Source organism: Mustela nigripes, chromosome 11 (genome assembly GCF_022355385.1).
Source record: "Mustela nigripes isolate SB6536 chromosome 11, MUSNIG.SB6536, whole genome shotgun sequence".
NCBI classification, from domain to species: Eukaryota; Metazoa; Chordata; class Mammalia; order Carnivora; family Mustelidae; genus Mustela; species Mustela nigripes.
Genome location: NC_081567.1, coordinates 2,157,314 through 2,174,410, shown reverse-complemented (window position 1 = coordinate 2,174,410; position 17,097 = coordinate 2,157,314). Strand labels below are relative to the sequence as shown.

At 52.0% G+C, this 17,097-nt stretch overlaps 1 protein-coding gene and 1 long non-coding RNA gene across 5 annotated transcripts in view; one reads left to right on the top strand and one right to left on the bottom strand.

The window, feature by feature from the left end:
* The first annotated feature begins 1,394 nt into the window (after positions 1–1,394).
* The window catches only part of CARD11 (caspase recruitment domain family member 11), a 110,634-nt gene continuing 94,931 nt past the window's right edge, over positions 1,395–17,097 (top strand). For 3 of the 4 annotated variants that reach the window (XM_059414325.1, XM_059414322.1, XM_059414323.1), the window contains exon 1: positions 1,395–1,650. In XM_059414325.1, the coding sequence (XP_059270308.1) occupies positions 1,638–1,650 (13 nt within the window). In that variant the 5' untranslated portion in view covers positions 1,395–1,637. The remainder of the gene's footprint in view (positions 1,651–17,097) is intronic. The other variant, XM_059414326.1, reaches the window with a different exon arrangement.
* On the bottom strand, positions 4,367–9,172 carry LOC132026443 (uncharacterized). The gene is made up of 3 exons (XR_009406910.1): positions 8,658–9,172; positions 7,724–7,993; positions 4,367–4,617 (listed from the first exon to the last, which is right to left on the bottom strand). It is a non-coding gene; the product is annotated as an uncharacterized LOC132026443 (long non-coding RNA).

The following is a 17,097-nucleotide window of genomic DNA, read 5'->3' as shown; positions in this document are numbered from 1 at the left end:
TGATTATGTGTGTGGGCTACAGAGGTGTGTGTTTGCCTTGTGACAACTCACCAAGCTTTTTGCAGAAATTTGCCCTTGGCTGTGTGCATTAGCTCCCTAATGGGCTGCGTTGTTTTAAGGCAGGCTGACCCTTCCCACCCTGCGTAAAGGAAGCCAGACTTCTTGAAAACCACGCTGCCTGATGTGAAGGTCTCAGATTGCAGGGGAGATCCCTACCCGATCCCTGGCAAGTCCTCTGGGCCTCGCTGCTATTTATTTGGAGGAACTTTCTCTCTGTGCGGGTCTCGGTCACAGTCTCAAACACGCTCCACAGAAAGCAAGCCTGTGTTCCTCAGTCCCCAGTGCGCACACATCCCCACCACCGCGCCCCCCAAGACGGCCTGGATGTCAGATTCTCCCGCGCTCCGACCACACGCCATGATTGATTTTTCTCTCGCTTAATGTGTTAATATATCAAATGCCTTTCGCTCTGGTAGCTCAAGGGACTTTTCTCAGAGAACTTACAACATGAAATGGGAAGGCATGTCCTCTAGCTATTACAGGGGTAAATGAAAAGAGAAGGGGAAGAAAAATGGCAAACTGAGGCAGAATAGGAGGGGTGGTGGGGGCTGGGGGAGTAGGGGTGCCTCAGCCGGGAGAGAACAGTCTGAGAATATTAGGCTGTGTCCAAGACAGCCAGATTTTTGGGTTCATGATTCAGATAAAGCCTCAGGCAGGATCTTCCCACCCACACAGTGAAGATCAAGGACCACCCCCCACCCCCCCACCCCCGCCCCAGGATCTATGGCCATAGCTGCCAAGAGTAAATTATTATAAACGTGGACATCTGGAAAGCACAATTTCTCTTATGGGGTCATTCAGCAGAACTTTTGAGAGCACTAGTGGGGGTGGGTGTCCCGGGCCCAGGACAGTGGGTCGGGGGAGGAAGGCAGAAGTAGGGTCTGTGGCCATGAAGTGTCCAGAAGCGGCACATGCCGGGCAAGCCCAGAGCAGTTTCCAGAACAGAGGCTGAGGGTGAGGAGATGTTGGGGCTTAGGGGGGAAGGGGATGACAAGGCTATAGGATTCCTAGCTTCCGGCTTCCTTGGGGGGAAAGCCTCCCACCAAATCACAGGGAGGAGGCCTGGAAGTTCTTCAGAATGTGCCCAATTCCTGCAAAAGGACAGCTGCCTACACCCGGACCCAGAGCTGGCACCCCCTTGGTCCTCCCCAAGTTCCCTGAGCCAAGGCAGTGGAACTGGGGGGTCTGAACTGCAACCCCAGGACCCACGGGCTCTCCCCTCCACTCTCTTCCCCTCTGCTCCCCAGGGGCCTGGGACCCAAACCCCGCCCCACCCCCTCTTCCTTATCTCTTTCTAACCTTTTGCATTTTTTAGTCTCATTTCCTGTCGGGTTTTGCATTTCCCTCCCCCTGCCAGCCTATGACACACTTTCTCTCCTTTTTTTCTCTCTTTCACCTCCTCTGGCCTCGGGGACTCCGGCCTGGGCTGCGCGTAGCCCCCTCCCCGCCCTGCAGCCCCTGGGCCGGTGGCACCCTTTAACCTACGGCCGGGCGGTGGCGCGGAGGGCCGAAGGGCTGGGACCCAGGGGGAAGACGGCCGCCTGCGCGGAGGAGGCGGCCAATGCGGCTGGTGGAGCATGAGCGCCCCAGGTAGGCAGGGCAGACGTGGGGGTGGGGGGCATGGGGCGCGACTAGGGGGCGCAGCGTGGGGATGCCTCCGCCGCGGGGGGCACCGTCGGGGTGTGGGGGGGTGTGCTGGGGGAGAGGACACGCGGGGGTGGGACGGCGTGGGGGGGGCCACAATGCATCCGGGCCCAGGAGGGGTGCGGCGGGAAGATGGGGGGTGGGCCACGGGCGGTGCTGGCGATGGGGTGCGGTCGCTGTGGGGGTGCACCCGGGGAGAGCACACCCGGGGAGAGCACACCCGGGGTGGGAGCGACCTGAGAGGTCTAGGACGACTTGCCCTCCTCGCCCTGCGGAGCTGGACCCCCATCTATCTCTCTCCCCCTCCCTTTCTCTACCTCACTCTCCATGTGGTATCCCCGCCCCCCACGGCTACCCCAAACCTCTCCTTCCAGTCCTGATTAGTCCCACTTTCCACCTCCCTGTGTCTCCTCCGGTGCTCTCTGGGAAGGGTCAGTCTCCCTGTGTCTCCACCTGGCAGAGTCCCCACACCCCTCTCAGAAGAAAGGGGTGAACCTGGACGTGGGTCCGGGGAAGCAGGTCCCCAGAGCGGTCCCTGGCAGTGGCCTGGCAGGGCACCCCTTGGTGCACCTGCCCCACAGAGAGGAAAAGAACCTTTTCTAACATCTGAAAGGACAGGAAGTTTCCGTACCACAGCGAGGCCTGACTCAAGAGGCTCCCGAGAAGGTGGGGCCCCTGGGTGCGGAGGGGGAAGGACCGCCTCTCCCATGGAGAGGGGACAGGAGGGGCTCCAGTTCCCAGCAAAGCCAGGAGGAGGTCCTGGTGACCGCAGCCTGCAGTTCCCTTCCCTGGATGGAGGACCAGCCCAGCACAGGGTTAGGCAGGAAGGCCCCCCTCCCCCAAGCTCTCCTGCACCCTGGGGCATGGGGAGAGAAGGTGAGTTCTCGGTGGCTTCATAGCTCAGAACAAAGTTGGAGGGGCCACAGGGAGACTAGGAGGCTGTAGGGAAACAGCCTTCCCAGCTGCACTTGCCCTGCAGGAACGGAGAGGTTTGTCTAAGCTGGGAGCCTCCCAGCACCACCAGCCCAGGAGTGGGTCAGCGGAGGGCCATTTGCTTACACCTGGACTTGGACCAAACTGACGTCTGTGCCTAGACCGCCCCGAGAGCCTTTGATTTGCAATTCCAAAAATTTGCCCTGACATTTACAACTCTCTCGAACCTACAAGGTTATCAACCTTCTAGAAAGGGAAAACATGTTGGTCAGTCCCTTGACAATTACTGAGTGCCTACCGTGTGTGCAATGTTCCCTGGTAGTCCTGGGGGCCACGGATTCATCCCTTCTGTCCACCCCCGAGGAAGCCATAAAGAAATGCTGGTCCCACCGTGGGCCAGCGGTGCTCTGAGGCCAGAGGGAGCCTGGCACCGAGCCTCGACACACTCCAGCAACAAAGCTTATTTCAGCACTGGCATCAAAAAGGAAGGCGTCTGGCCCCGCCAGTCTGGTCTTGAGTCAGCGCACGAATGATCCTTGATGGGATGTTTTTCTTAATGGTGGTAAAATACACGTAATGTGAATTTTACCTTCTCCACTGCTGTTGCTGTGTCCAGAACTTTCTCATTTTCCCACTCTGAGGCTCTGTCCCCATTCAACACTAACCCCCCCACCCTCCCCCCAGTTCCCGGCATCCATCCTGCTGCTTTCTGTCTCTGTGAGCCTGATTCCTCCAGGGACCTCCCATAAGGCGGTTCCTGCATCTGAATCGCCTTCCTCTCTAAGGCTGAGCTGTATTCCATGGTGCCAACCCTCTTGGCTTTGTTTTATCCATTCATTCTTGGTGAGATCTCTTCAGATGACTTGTGCACCTACCTAACTGTTCATCGAAATGTCACGGCCCTTGTTGAATCAGGCAGTGGGCACTGTCGAGGGGGGTGCTGCCCTGGGCGTCGAGGGGGACACACCGAAGGGAAGTGAGACCCAGATGTCCTTGCCCTAAGTAGTTCGTGCTGAGCGTACTGAGACTCAAAACAAGATGGAACAGAATTGGGGAGGGAGGACGGTGGGCAGTAAGGCTGCGGCATGGTAGGTGAGCACGCTCAGAGGGCATGACGGGTAGAAGGCTCCAGGCTGAGACAGCACTGGCAGGACAACATCCTGGCCTCTTCTTTCACTTTCCTACTAGTGTTTCTCCATCCTTTGGAGAGATGACTTGCTTCCCAGGACTGAAGGCCTGTGTGTCTGGTGCGCTGGGGGCAGAGGGGAGGGGCGGGGGGGGGGGAGGGGCGGTGAAGGGGGAAGGCGGCCCCTTGCGGCACATCACCGGGAAGACGAGCTCGGGTCCTGATGTTCAGATGATGGCGATGAAGAGGAACGTTGGAAGATCCGCGGAGCCGCTCGAGTCCGTTTTAAGGCCGCCTTCCACTCCCCGCTCAGCCTTGGAGGCCGGGCACCCTGGTGATGGGGACAGGGCGTGACGTGTCCTCCGTGCTCTGCCTGTGACCTTGGATGGGCCGTCACATCAGCTTCTGGGAGTCGTTTCTCCCCGGCGAAACCCGGATATTCCTACGGATTATTCTCAGGATTGTCGGTTATATCAAACATCAAATGAGAAAACATGAATTGTGACAAATGACCACCTTTGCGAGTATCGCTAACGGCTTCCTTGTCCCCAAGCGCCGTCCTCCAGGTGATTGTTTGGACGTTCTTCAGTATCCCATCGGCCTAGAAAATATTTGCATCAATTTAAATACAGGAACAGAGAGAAAAGGGAAAGACAGCTTTCCAGGATGCCCCTTAAAAATGCTTTTCTCCAGGGCACCTGGGTGTCTCAGTCATTAAGCGTCTGCCTTCGGCTTGGGTCATGATCCCGGGGTCCTGGGATCGAGCTCCGCTTCCGGCTCCCTGCTCGGCGGGAAGCCTGCTTCTCCCTCTCCCTCTGCCCCTGCTTGTGTTCCTTCTCTTGCTGTGTCTCTCTCTGTCAAATAAATAAACAAAATCTTTTTTAAAAATGCTTTTCTTCTAAGATCAGTTTTCCCAGATGCCAGTCCCGACCTGGGCCAGCCCTCGCAGGAGAAACACTCTGGGCATCAACCCCTGACCTCTTGGTGAGCTCCTCCTGCTCTGTGGATCAGTGGTTTTAATGTTCTCAGGAGGGTAACTTTTTTTTGGTCACGATCTGTTCAGGGCTTCGAGATTATGATGGTCGCTGTCATGCTTGTGTTCGGGTGTCCATGGCCCAGTGCCAAGGAGTCATAGGGGTTGTGTTCCCACTTCCCCCAGGTTTGTGTGCTCTCTCTGTGGTCCAGCCCCACGGTCAGGCTCCCCCAGACACATGTACTGTGTCACAGCTCCCCACACAACTGGAGGGGGTCATTCCCCACTGTATGATGGTCTTCACTTGTGGCTGAGCCCAAGGGAGGGGTGCACAGACTCTACACCCCAGAAGAGGGCTCCCTCCTCCCTGTTGGTTTCTCTTTTGAGGGTACAGACTTCCTTCCTGCCCCACTCCCACTCAGGAATGAGCAGTCCTTGGACATACATGCGGTAGTGACAAGGCGGGGCCTGCCACACTTCTGTCCCAAATCCCACCCCTCACCCCCGATCCTGATGGTGCCGCAGGCAACACTCATTAGCCTTGGCTTTCTCCGGTCACCGCCACCCACCCCTGGTGCTGGTCCTGTCCACAAGGAGGCAAGATCCTTGAGTGGGAATATCTGTGGTCTTGGACTGAAGCAGAAGGGGCATGCACCCTGACTCTGCAGAGCGCTAGCTGGTGTCCTCAGCACACTCAGGAAAGTCAGCATAGCTCCAAGCCTTAGCTGCCCTTGTGTAAAATGCGTATAAAAATACCAACCCTTAGGGGCACCTGGGTGGTTCAGTGGGTTAAAGCCTCTGCCTTCAGCTTGGGTCATGATCCCAGGGTCCTGAGATCAAGCCCCACATCGGGCTCTCTGCTCAGCGGGGAGCCTGCTTCCCCCTCTCTCTCTGCCTGCTGCTCTGCCTACTTGTGATCTCTGTCAAATAAATAAATAAAAATCTTTAAAAAAAAAATACCAACCCTAAATTAACGTAGACCTCAGTGCCTCCAAATGAAGGTGTCTGGGGACTTCTCCTTTTAAAGTTGTACTTCTGACTTGGTTCCTTGGGGTGGAGGTGGGGAGCAGAGTGAGGAATTAAACACGAAACCGTATGTACCACAGTGCTCTCTTCGAATTCACACACACACACACACACACACACACACACATCAACAAGATGTAGGAATTGGCACACTTTCTCTGTGATGGTCCAGAGAGTAAATATTTTAGGCTTTTTGAGCCCGACGATCGCTATGGAAACTGCTCAGCTGTGGTCTTGCAGCGTGAGAGCGGCGTGCACAAGCAACTATGGCCAGATCAAGCCAAGGGCACAAAATGGGACACGCAGGATTCACCCCTGACCATAGTTTGTCAAATCCAGAAGGGGAGAACCTGGTCCACGAGGAGAATTCTTTTTTTTTTTTTTTTTTTGAAGATTTTATTTATTTATTTGAGAGAGAGCTAGAGCACGAGCGGCAGGGAGCCACAGAGGGAGAGGGAGAAGCAGGTTCCGTGCTGAGCGGGGAAACCCACATGGGACTCCATCCCAGGAAGGCTGACATCACAACCTTAGCCAAATTCAGATGCCAAAACCGACTGAGCCACCCAGGCGCCCCAAGAGGAAAAGTCTTAAAGGACCTGAGCAAACAGTATGAACACGCCAGTCAACGCGTTTCCTTCCTAATGAAATGCACGCGAAGTCAAACGGCAGGGGCGTACCACTTTCCACGTCGTGGCTTTGACAATATTCACCAACAGGATAAGTGCTTAAACCCTCTGGCCCAAGAATCCCGCTTCTAAGAATTTAGCTCACAGATGGAGTGTTTCTGCGCGCCGATGTCCACTGTAGCATCATCACAAGAAAAAGTTCGAAGCCACACCAGTGTGCCCCAGGAGTGAGGTCCATCCAGTACTGTGGAATTCTATGAGGCCATTAATGGGCCAGGCAGGACTCGAGGGGACATCTGAGGAGTTTCTGGAAAAAACTAACACGTATAAGAAACTGCTCTGGTCTGGACCTTGGGGAGAGCGGCTTGGTATTTATTTTATGTTTCGTAGGATTTATTTTGTGTCTTTGTCCCTCTTTATGTTTCTTTTTTTACCAAGAGCATCTGTTATCTTGATGATCAAGAAAACAACAACGCAGGGGTGCTTGGGTGGCTTGGCTGGCATCTGCCTTCGGCTCGAGTCCCGATCTGAGGGTTCTGGGATCGAGCCCCATGTCGGGCTCCCTGCACAGTAGGGAGTCTGCTTCTCTCTCTCCCTTTGCCCCTCCCCCTGGCTCAGGCATGTGCACACGTGCTCTTTCTCAAATTAAATTTAAAAAAAAAAGGAAACAATAAAAAGTAAGGTTAGGAAGCGTGTCTAGAGTCATTCCCATCCACTGCTGCTGCTGTCCTAGCTGCCCTGGGTCCCACCTTCCCGCTCCCCCCCCACCCCGAGAACCTGACTTCTGATCTCAGTGGCATCACAGTAAGAGAAATCCCAGGACCTCAGCACTCCCGTTGAAAGACATGACATGCATCTGACCTGCACAGCCACTGAGTGTGTCCATCCACCTGTGTAGCCAAGCACCCAGGTGGAGACACAAGTCCCTTCCAGGTCCCTGGGGTCAGTGAGTCCTGCTGCTCACCCCCCACCTGCTTTGCCTGCCCTTGGATGTCACATAAATGGAACCACAGGGCACGTTCCCTTCTGCCTCCTGCCTGAGACCCGCTGGTTGACGCCGTGTGCTGCCGCACTGGGGTTGTAGGGCCCGCGCCGTGTGAACGTACCGCGCTTTCTTTACCATCTCCCGTTGGGAAACATCTGCGTGTTTGCACTTAGGGGCTCTTATGATAAAGGCGCAGTGGACATTCTTGCGGAAGTCTGAGTAGCAATGACCCGTTCTTTTTTTTTTTTTAAATCTAAAGGCACACAGAAGCCCCACGCCAGCATTACTGAACGTCAGTTAATTATTATTTTAGTGGATGAACATTGGAATGAAATATAACCGTGACTTACCGACATTAGTACTTCCTTCCTGGCCTCTGAGTAAGGATTATGGGATTCACTGAAGGTTTCTAAGAAGAAATGGCCTTTTCTTTTCTTTTTCCTTTTCTTTTCTTTTTTTAAGGGATTCAAGTATAGTTGGTTCAGGGCGACATGTTCAGCTGAGTAGTAGAGATACCTCACTCAGCCATCCCAGGCTTCAGGCCCCGATTCTCAGGTGCTTTTCAAAGCCCCGCATGTAAACCTCCATCACTCCTGGGGCGCCGTAACCCAGGGTCATCCCTGTTTGTGGACGAAGAGACGGGTTCAGAGAGATCCTCTGTTCGGGGGGATGTTCTCCCAGGGTCTCTTGGGCAGTTTCTGTCTCATGGCTTCTATATTCGGGGAGGTTTTAGGTCTCAGAGGAAAGTGACTCCAAGTAGGGGACCCACCCCCCGACTACAGCAGAGCACGGGGCGTCCACAGGGAACGGACCCATCTTTCTCCCTCAGTGTCATATAGAACTTTGACAATGTATTGTGCCTTTCTTAACTAACTTTAAAATATACTTTTTAAGCCCAACCTTCTCTGTCTTGTGGCAGAGTCAAACGAACAGGCCCTCCTGCCCTGAGCCGGCGGCCACCCTCCCTCCTGGGTCTGGGCTCGCTGCCGCTCCCCACCCCCTTCCCCCTGCATGGGTCCCAGGGCCAGTCACATCTGTCCAGAGGATCCCTGCCCCCCAGCACCCTTGCTCTCCTAAGTCGTCCACATCTCCCCTCTCCCTAAGGATCATGGCCATCTGCCTACAGATAGGCTGTGGCTCTACCAGACTTTAAAGAAAAGAGTAGCCCGCCACCCCCCCCGGCTTTCCTGGCCCCTCGCGGCTCCCGGCAAGCCTGGCTCTGGCCGGCTTCGCACCAGTCCCCCGCCGCCGCCACTAGAGCAGAATCCCACAGTGGGGACTTACTGTCTCAGTCCGGGAGGCTGGACGTCCCCGAGGAACGTGAGGCCAGGGCTGGGGTCTCCGAAGGTCCATATCTAGGGCGGGTGGACGGCCACCTTTCCCGCTCGGTGCATTTGCTGCTAAGACTATGTGTGTGTCCCGTTTCCTCCTCTGATGGAGGATCGCCGGCTATAGGTCCCTGGGGCTTCAGTTTATGAACACGGAGGATGCAATTTAGGCCATCAGCTTTCGAGCAGGTCTCTCTGGAAAGGTTGTCTACACTCTCTGTCCCCCGCTCCTCCGCTGCCCTCCGTCTGGGCCCCAGCACTCAGTTCTAATAGCTCTCATCAAGGTCACTGATGGCCCCCAGGCAGCTTCATCCAGGGGTCCGTTCTTAGTGCTCCCACGACCTAATCCCGGCCTCACGTGACCGTCCTCTCCGTCCTCTTCAGGACACGGCGTGGGTCCCGCCACACTGACCACTCCTTCCTACTTCTCTTTTCTGGTTCCTCCGTAACCCCCGACCTCAGGGTCAGAGTGTCTGGGGCCTCTTCTCCCCGTGCTCATCTTCCCCAGGTGCTCCCAATCTCACGACGTCCAGGTCTCCGTCTGCTGCTCAGGCCCCCTCCTGAGCTCTAGAGGCCAACAGCCAGCAGTCTCAACTTGACCTGGACACAGAGCAGATCCAGAATTTCACGACCCTGCCGGGTGCCCAGGCTTAACCACCTCCAAGAGGCTCCTGATTCCTCTCTCAGAAACAGCACTGCGTGCCCTGCTTAGCGGAAATCCACCTGCTCTGGTGAGGTCGTGGAGAACGCCCTTCTTACGCCTTGTTGGTGCATCTCTTTGGGGCCTCGCTCCCCCAGCGGGTGGAGAATGGCGTGGGGTGTTGGAGACACCGCCCAGCTCAGCAAGGCCGAGGGAGTGGGGGGGTGGGGACTTGGAGTCTGGACCGCAAACCCATTGCGCAATCTTGGCCAAGTCCCTTCTGCCTTCTGGGCTCAGTCTCCTCCGACGCAACGCAGTTACACAGGACTTGGGACGGCGCACGAGGTCCTTCTCGAGGGCCAGTCCTTGCAGCTAGTGAGGGCTTGCGTGAGAAGGACCGAGCGCGGTGGAGGAGTTCTGTGCTCGATTGCCCACGTCTGCTGTGGGTGTAAGACTGAAAACTGAAGCCGGGTGCCCCCAATGAGTCATCTGCGCACTTGCTTGTCAGAACCAGGAATGCTCAGAGCCTTCAAAATCTGTGATCGCTGCGTGACCTTGAGCAAATCACCTCACTGTCCCAAGATTTTTGCTTCTTCACGAGCAAGAGGGAGATAAACAACCTCTGCCTCCCGACTACCCAAAAATTGCTCTGGGGAGCAGATGAGATAGCCGGTGAAAAATCGCTTTGGAAATTACAAAATGTTATATATAAGTGTGAGGTTTTATGGTTATTAATTGACCTCTCTAGTCCGTAACTCTTGGTAGCCATGGCTTCCTCAGCACCATCTCCTTGGGCTTTGCTTTCCTTTTCTCCTGCTCTGGCAAGACCACACCATTTGGATTTCCCTAATGATGACGAGGAAGGGGGGCGGACCATAATACTGGGCGTGGGGCATGATCTTCTAAGCTTGGAAGATCGCGATATCTTTAATGCCAGGGCAGGTGGCTTTCTCTGGGGCCCTACAGGTGGTCAGGGGTGAGCCGTTGTGTCTCCAACCATGGTCTGCCCCCCCCCACTTTGTGATGCTTCCGCCCAGCAGGTGGGGAACAAAAATCTTCCCGAAGTAAATTTTTGTCTCCCTTCAGGGTTCATCTTTAGGACCCAAATTCTGGAGTTAAGTTAATTCTCCCTTTGGGCAGTCGGGAGAGGTTGGTCCTGTGGCCGAGCCCAGCTCCGGCTTATTTCCAGAGTGGACCTCCATGGAGGAGTCCTTAACCATCCATTCTGTCACCTGATAAAAACTTCCCTGTCCCCAAATCCACACGTCTCCCTGCTTTCACCTTGAACGTTGTTAATGCCCTGTGTTTTCTGTGAAAATCCCAAACAAGAGTCCCCATTTGTAGCCTCCTGAATGCATGAACTTTTCCCTCAGACCCAGGGGAGCCATCTGTTCTTACATTATTTGGTTTAAGCGAAGCTTTGGGGCATTTCTTCTTGCCAGTGGTGTATTCTGAGTTGGATTCATTGGTCGGGCTCTTATTTATTAGCGAGTGCGTTTTATTGTAATTCATTTCCTTCTGGCTTCATTCTCCGGCCTTTGTCATGAACAATGTTTGGTGTGGTGTGAAATGAGAAGCAGTCACAACTTTTCGAAGACATAAAGGGTCTTTTTTTTCTGGGTTGATTTCTTTCTTTCTTTTTTTCTTTTCTTTTTTTTTTTTTTTTTTTTTTTTTGGTTAGTGGCAGAAAAATAAAGGACTTGTGTTTCCTGTAGGCCTGGAAACAGTGAATCAGATTTTTGTTTTGTTTCAAACCTGAAAATCTCAGGCAGGCGTTGAAAGTCTCTGGACAGAGCTGAACGTCGTGTTTAAGGGCTCGGGGTGGTGCCCCTTCCCGACGGGCCGTTCCACAGGACAGGGGGTGGCTACCCACAGAGACTGATTTGAGCAGGACCAGAAGGGTAGCCTGAGTCAAACCACGGCTGGGGCGGAGTGGGTCCTGATACTTCCTCCCTCACCTTTCCTGTCCCGAGGGACATTTTTGTGATTCAACACCTGGTTATTATTCACAGAAGAAAGAGTATACGTGGAAGGTGTGGGCTCTGCCTCCCACCAGACACAAGACCTTGAATGGATCCCCGAACATCTCTGCACTTCTCCTCTTCTGTAACGTGGGGGTCACAGCAGTATTAGGCAAGATGCCCTCCCCTGAGTGCCCAGCACCTGCAGCGGGCTCATCACTTGGGGAGACACACAGGAAGGGACACGTGCACACTCATGGTGCAGGCGTATGCTGCTTGTTAGCACGGGAACCTAGAGCAAGCTCCAAAAGTGCTCATGCCCAATCTAGAATATATCGAGAACAATTTACTCCTCTACCCAACCCCCACCCCCGCCGTACCTGAACCCCCCATTACTGCTGTTATCCATTTACCCATCCCTCACACATGCCCATTGTCCACCAGCCTCAGGCCCCCTGCTAGATGCTAAGGATAAAAGGAGGGCGAGCTGGCATCCCGGCCCCAACCGGCCTGTAGTGTGGTGAGGAGTCAGGTGAGGGAGCACCCGATCGAGGCTGAACAGAGTCTGGGAGCATAACAAGGCTTTTGCCTGCAGAGAACCAGCCTATGCTAAAGCCATGGAGGGGCAGTGAGCGTCAGGCTCAGACAAAAAGATGGGGAGGAGGGCGCCTGGGTGGCTCAGCGGGTTAAGCCTCTGCCTTCAGCTCAGGTCATGATCCCAGGGTCCTGGGATTGAGCCCCGCATCGGGCTCTCTGCTCAGCAGGGAGCCTGCTTCCTCCTCTCTCTCTGCCTGCCTCTCTGCCTACTTGTGATCTCTGTCTGTCAAATAAATAAATAAAATCTTAAAAAAAAAAAAAAAAAAAGATGGGGAGGAATCAGGGCAGAGGGAGGAGAGGCCACTGAGAGCCGTGGGCTGCCGTGCCAAGGAGGCAGATGCTGTCCTGTGGGCGAGAGCCGGCCGCTGGGGGGTTCTGAGCAGGAGCCGCGAGCCAGGATGGATGTGCAGGTTCGAAAGATCACGAGTGGCAGCAAGGAGAACAGATGGGAGACTCGAGGCGAGAGGCAGGCCCCTCCCTGCGATGGGACACGGGCCAGGATTCGTTTTATTGTGATTTCAGATAAACTTCCCATTGAAGGGTAACTTTCACACGAGAGACGTGTGCAGACCCCAAGCACACGACCCGGGGGAGGTTACGCAAAGCTCACGTGTCCATGTCACCGGCGCCCACATCAGGAAACAGAACTTGGGGCGCCTGGGTGGCTCAGTGGGTTAAGCCGCTGCCTTCGGCTCAGGTCATGATCTCAGGGTCCTGGGATCGAGTCCCGCATCGGGCTCTCTGCTCAGCAGGAAGCCTGCTTCCCTCTCTCTCTCTCTGCCTGCCTCTCTGCCTACTTGTGATCTCTCTCTGTCAAATAAATAAATAAAATCTTTAAAAAAAAAAAAAAAAAGGAAACAGAACTTGACGGGCTGAAAATTAATGACTATCATTAGTGATCATAGTCATAATGACTAGTATGGTCATTAGTGATCATAGTGACTCTCCATATAGTCATAATGACTAGTATGGGTATGTCCCCAGTATTGTGTGGGACATCGAGATGCTAAAAATATACTGTTTCTTGAAACTACAAATCTAATTGGGAGCTGTATCTTCTATCCAGACCCCCCGAGTGGCATCTACGTTTTGCACGTGTGGCTGTACTTGGCACTTAGCCCCTCGCCAGAGACAGCCTGTTTCATGAATATTGCACATTTTATACATTTTTATCTGTACTTACTGGTGAAGGCTCCTTGGGTTGTTTCTGATTTCTTGCCATTGGGAATAAGGCTGCTGGGAACATTCTTACCCTGTCTTTTGGAGATCCATGCCTGTATTTCCACTCCAGAGGCGGATCTGCTGAATCACTGAGTTTGCTGCTAGTCAGCTCTGCTAAATTCTGTCAAGTCATTCTCCAAGAATGTTCCAGACTACACCCCTGTCAGTGTCACATGTGAGGTCCAGCTGCCCGGTGTCTTTGCTCACACATGCTGGTGTCTGTCTGTGCGTATTATCCATTCCAGTAGGGCTACAGCCAAAATAAATAATGTTGTGGCTTCAATTTGCATTTCGCCTGTGACTAAGTCGAGTCACTTTTTATGTGCGTATTGGCCATTTTGGATATCGTCCTTGGCAAAACACCCCCTCACGTGTTTTGTCTGTTAATCTCTTAGGTTGGCAGTTTCTTATTGAATTATAGTAGTTCTTTATATATGATAGGTAGGAGTCCATTGTCAGACATGTGTGTTACTGCTATCTTTCTTCAGTTTATGGCTTGCTCTTTCATCTTCTTAATAAAGTCTGCTGATGAATGGAAGTTTTTCATTTTAATGTAGTCCAGTTGACGTGGATTTTTTCCTTATGGCCAATTATTTTTTGAATCCTTTGCAGAAAGACTTGTCTACCCCAAGGTTTATGGCTTCTTCTTAAAGCTTTATTGTTTCATCTTTCACATTTTTTTGACGATTTCATTTATTTGAGAGGGAGAGAGAAAGGAAGAACAAGCAGGGAGAGGAATAGAAGGAGAGGGAGAAGTAGGATCCCCGCAGAGCAGGAAGCCTGATATGGGGCTCTATCCCAGGACCCTGGGATCATGACCAGAGCCAAAGGCAGTCACTTAACCGACTGAACCGCGCAGGCAGGCATCCCTCTTTTTCCACATTTATATCTATAATCCCTGTAGAGTGATTTTCCTTTAATATAAATTTTACTGAAGGATAATTCACATAGGATAAAATGTACCCATTTTAATTATACAGTCCAGTGTGTTTTGAAAAATGTATATACCCATGTAATGACAACCACAGTCAAGACATAGACTGTTTCCATGACCCCATAAAGTTGCCCCAGGTCCCTTTGCCACTCAGGGTGTGGGCCATGGACCAGCAGTACTGTTTTATGAACATTCCACTTACCTGGAAGCCGGCTAGAAATGCAGATTCCTAGGTCCCGCCCCCAGACCCGCTAAATTAGAATCCGCATTTCAACAATATTCCAAGGTACTTTGTATGCACACTAAAGGTTTAGAGGCAATCTGAGTTCCTTTGGAGAAAGATGACAAGCCAAAAATGCTGTTTCTATTGTTATAAATAGCATAGCCCCAGGCAAGGCAGGGTAAATGATAGATTATCCCGTTTGGGGGAAAAATGAAAGTGAGAAGAAGGACTAAGTTGAGAAGAAGTGTTGAAGTCATTACGGGAGCACCCTGTATTCCCCGGATGGAGTTCTGACCCCAGCCATGTAGGGACAGGCCTCCGGGGAGGGATAGGATCTGACAGTGGGGAGGCTCATGGGGCTGCTGCATCCTGCAACCAGACCTGTGCCCAGGTCCTGTGCCCTGGACCAGAACGGAGAAAGCCATCCTAAGGACCGAGCTCAGAAGAGATTTAATTGGGGAGTTCTTATTGTTACCTTTTTGACCTTGTTTCAAGTTTGTTTTTCGTTTGTTTGTTTGTTTTTTAAGATTTTATTTATTTATTTGACAGAGAGAGATCACAAGTAGGCAGAGAGGCAGGCAGAGAGAGAGAGAGGGAAGCAGGCTCCCTGATGAGCAGAGAGCCCGATGCGGGACTCGATCCCAGGACCCTGAGATCATGACCTGAGCTGAAGGCAGAAGCTTAACCCACTGAGCCACCCAGGCGCCCTCAAGTTTGTTTTTTATATTTATCTAATAAATACATGTATTGGTTTTAAATATGCAGTATTTCCTCATGGCTTATCATAGAAAGTTACAGTCCCCCCAGGCTTCTTGCTCCCCCACTCCGCTGCCTCTTCCCATGGCCCTTTACCGCTCATACCTGGTGCCCTGTTCTCCAGGGAGCAAACTTTCCTTCTCCTCCTGGGCTGGGGAGGAGATATGGGGGATAACAGCTCCTTTTCCACATCTTCAACCATCCGTCCTGGTGTAAGCCCTCCTCTGCATGCCCACTGTCTATGGTATAAGGTGACTATTTTCTGAGCCTTTCTGGGTCCCTTCTTGCCAGCTCTTTGACCACAAAGCACTAGATTACATGTTTCTCCAAGTCTTCAAGCATTTTAAAATTATACACTAAGTATCTCTTAAAAATTCAAATCAGTTGGGGTGGCTTAGTCAAGTTATGCATCTGCCTTGGGCTCATAGGTAGCATAGGCACTGAGTAAGAACATGGTCATTCATTTCACCAGCCCCCAAACTAGAATCACCTGATACACTGTGACTATTAGGGAAAAGTCACAAACATTGTTGCTATCGTAGACCCGCCCCCACTTATAATGGTTCCACTTAAGACCCTACATTTTTTGACTTTATGGTGATGCAAAAGTAGAAACTGTACAGTAGAAACTGTACTTTTTCAGTAGAAGCTGTACTTTGAGCTGGATTTGGGTATGTTCCCAGCCTGGCGATTGCATTATGATTTCTCTCCTGCTGCTGGGCAGCCCTGGGCTGCGGCTGCCCCTCAGCAGTGCCAGGATGAACATAGCCAGTACACTTCCAAGCATCCTGCACCCACACACCCATGTTTTCACTTTCGGTACAGTATCCGATGGAGGACATGGGATATTCAGCCCTTTATTATAAAATTGGCTTGGTGTTAGACAATTTTGCCCAACTGTGGGCTAATGTCAGTGTTCTGAGCCCATGGAAGGTAGACTTAAATGTAGCTACGATGTAATGTTCGATAGGTTAAGTGTATTAAGTTGCATTTTTGACTTAACAGTATTTTCAGCTTCCAATGGGCTGATCAGGAGGTAACCCCATCAGAACTCGAGGAAGATCTGTACTTGAGATAACAGTTCTATTTTAGGTCAATTAGAAATGAGAAAAATGGGGGCGCCTGGGTGGCTCAGTGGGTTAAGCCTCTGCTTTCAGCTCAGGTCATGATCTCAGGGTCCTGGGATCAAGCCCTGCATCGGGCTCTCTGCTCGGCAGGGAGCCTGCTTCCTCCCTCTCTCTCTGCCTGCCTCTCTGTCTACTTGTGATCTCTGTCTGTCAAATAAAAAATACAATCTTTAAAAAAAAAAGAATGAGAAAAATGAAAGATGTTATTTTACATGTATTTATTTATTCCTTCTCCAGTGTTCTTCCTTTCTTTATAATGTCTTTCTTCTGCCTGAAGATCCACTTTTAACATGTCTTACAGGGCAAGTCTTGCTGGCCATAAATTCTCTGCATTTAGTTTATCTGAGCAAGTCTTTATTTCTCTTTCCCTTTGAGGACGATTTCCTTGGATATAGAATTCTAGGTTGCTAACTTTTTCTTTCTGGATACTTGGATATGGCCCTCCACTCTCGCTGCATGATGGCTGACAAGGAGACCACTGTGATTCTTACCGTTAGTGCTTTGTAGGTGTTTTCTCCCCCTGAGGATGCTTTCTAGATTTCCTGCTCATCTTTGGACTGCTGTAGTTTGGATCTGATGTATGTAGGTGGGTTTTTCTTTTCTTTTTCTTTTTTAAAAGACTTTATGTATTTGAGAGGAAGAGTACAGAGCGAGCAGGCGAGAGAGAGCACGTGCGGGGAAGAGAGGGAGAAGCAGGCTCCCCACTGAGTAGAGAACCTGATGCAGGGCTTGATCCCAGGACCCCAGGATCACAACCTGAGCCAAAGGCAGATGCTTAACCGACTGAGCCAGCCAGTCGCCCCTGTAGATGTGTCTTTCTTGTTATTTATCCTTCTTGGTCTTCTCTCTCTCTTTTTTTTTATAGTCTAAAATAAACTCTTTTAATTGCACGTCTGTGTCTCCGGTCATTTGCGGGGTGAGAAACCCCCTCCTCATT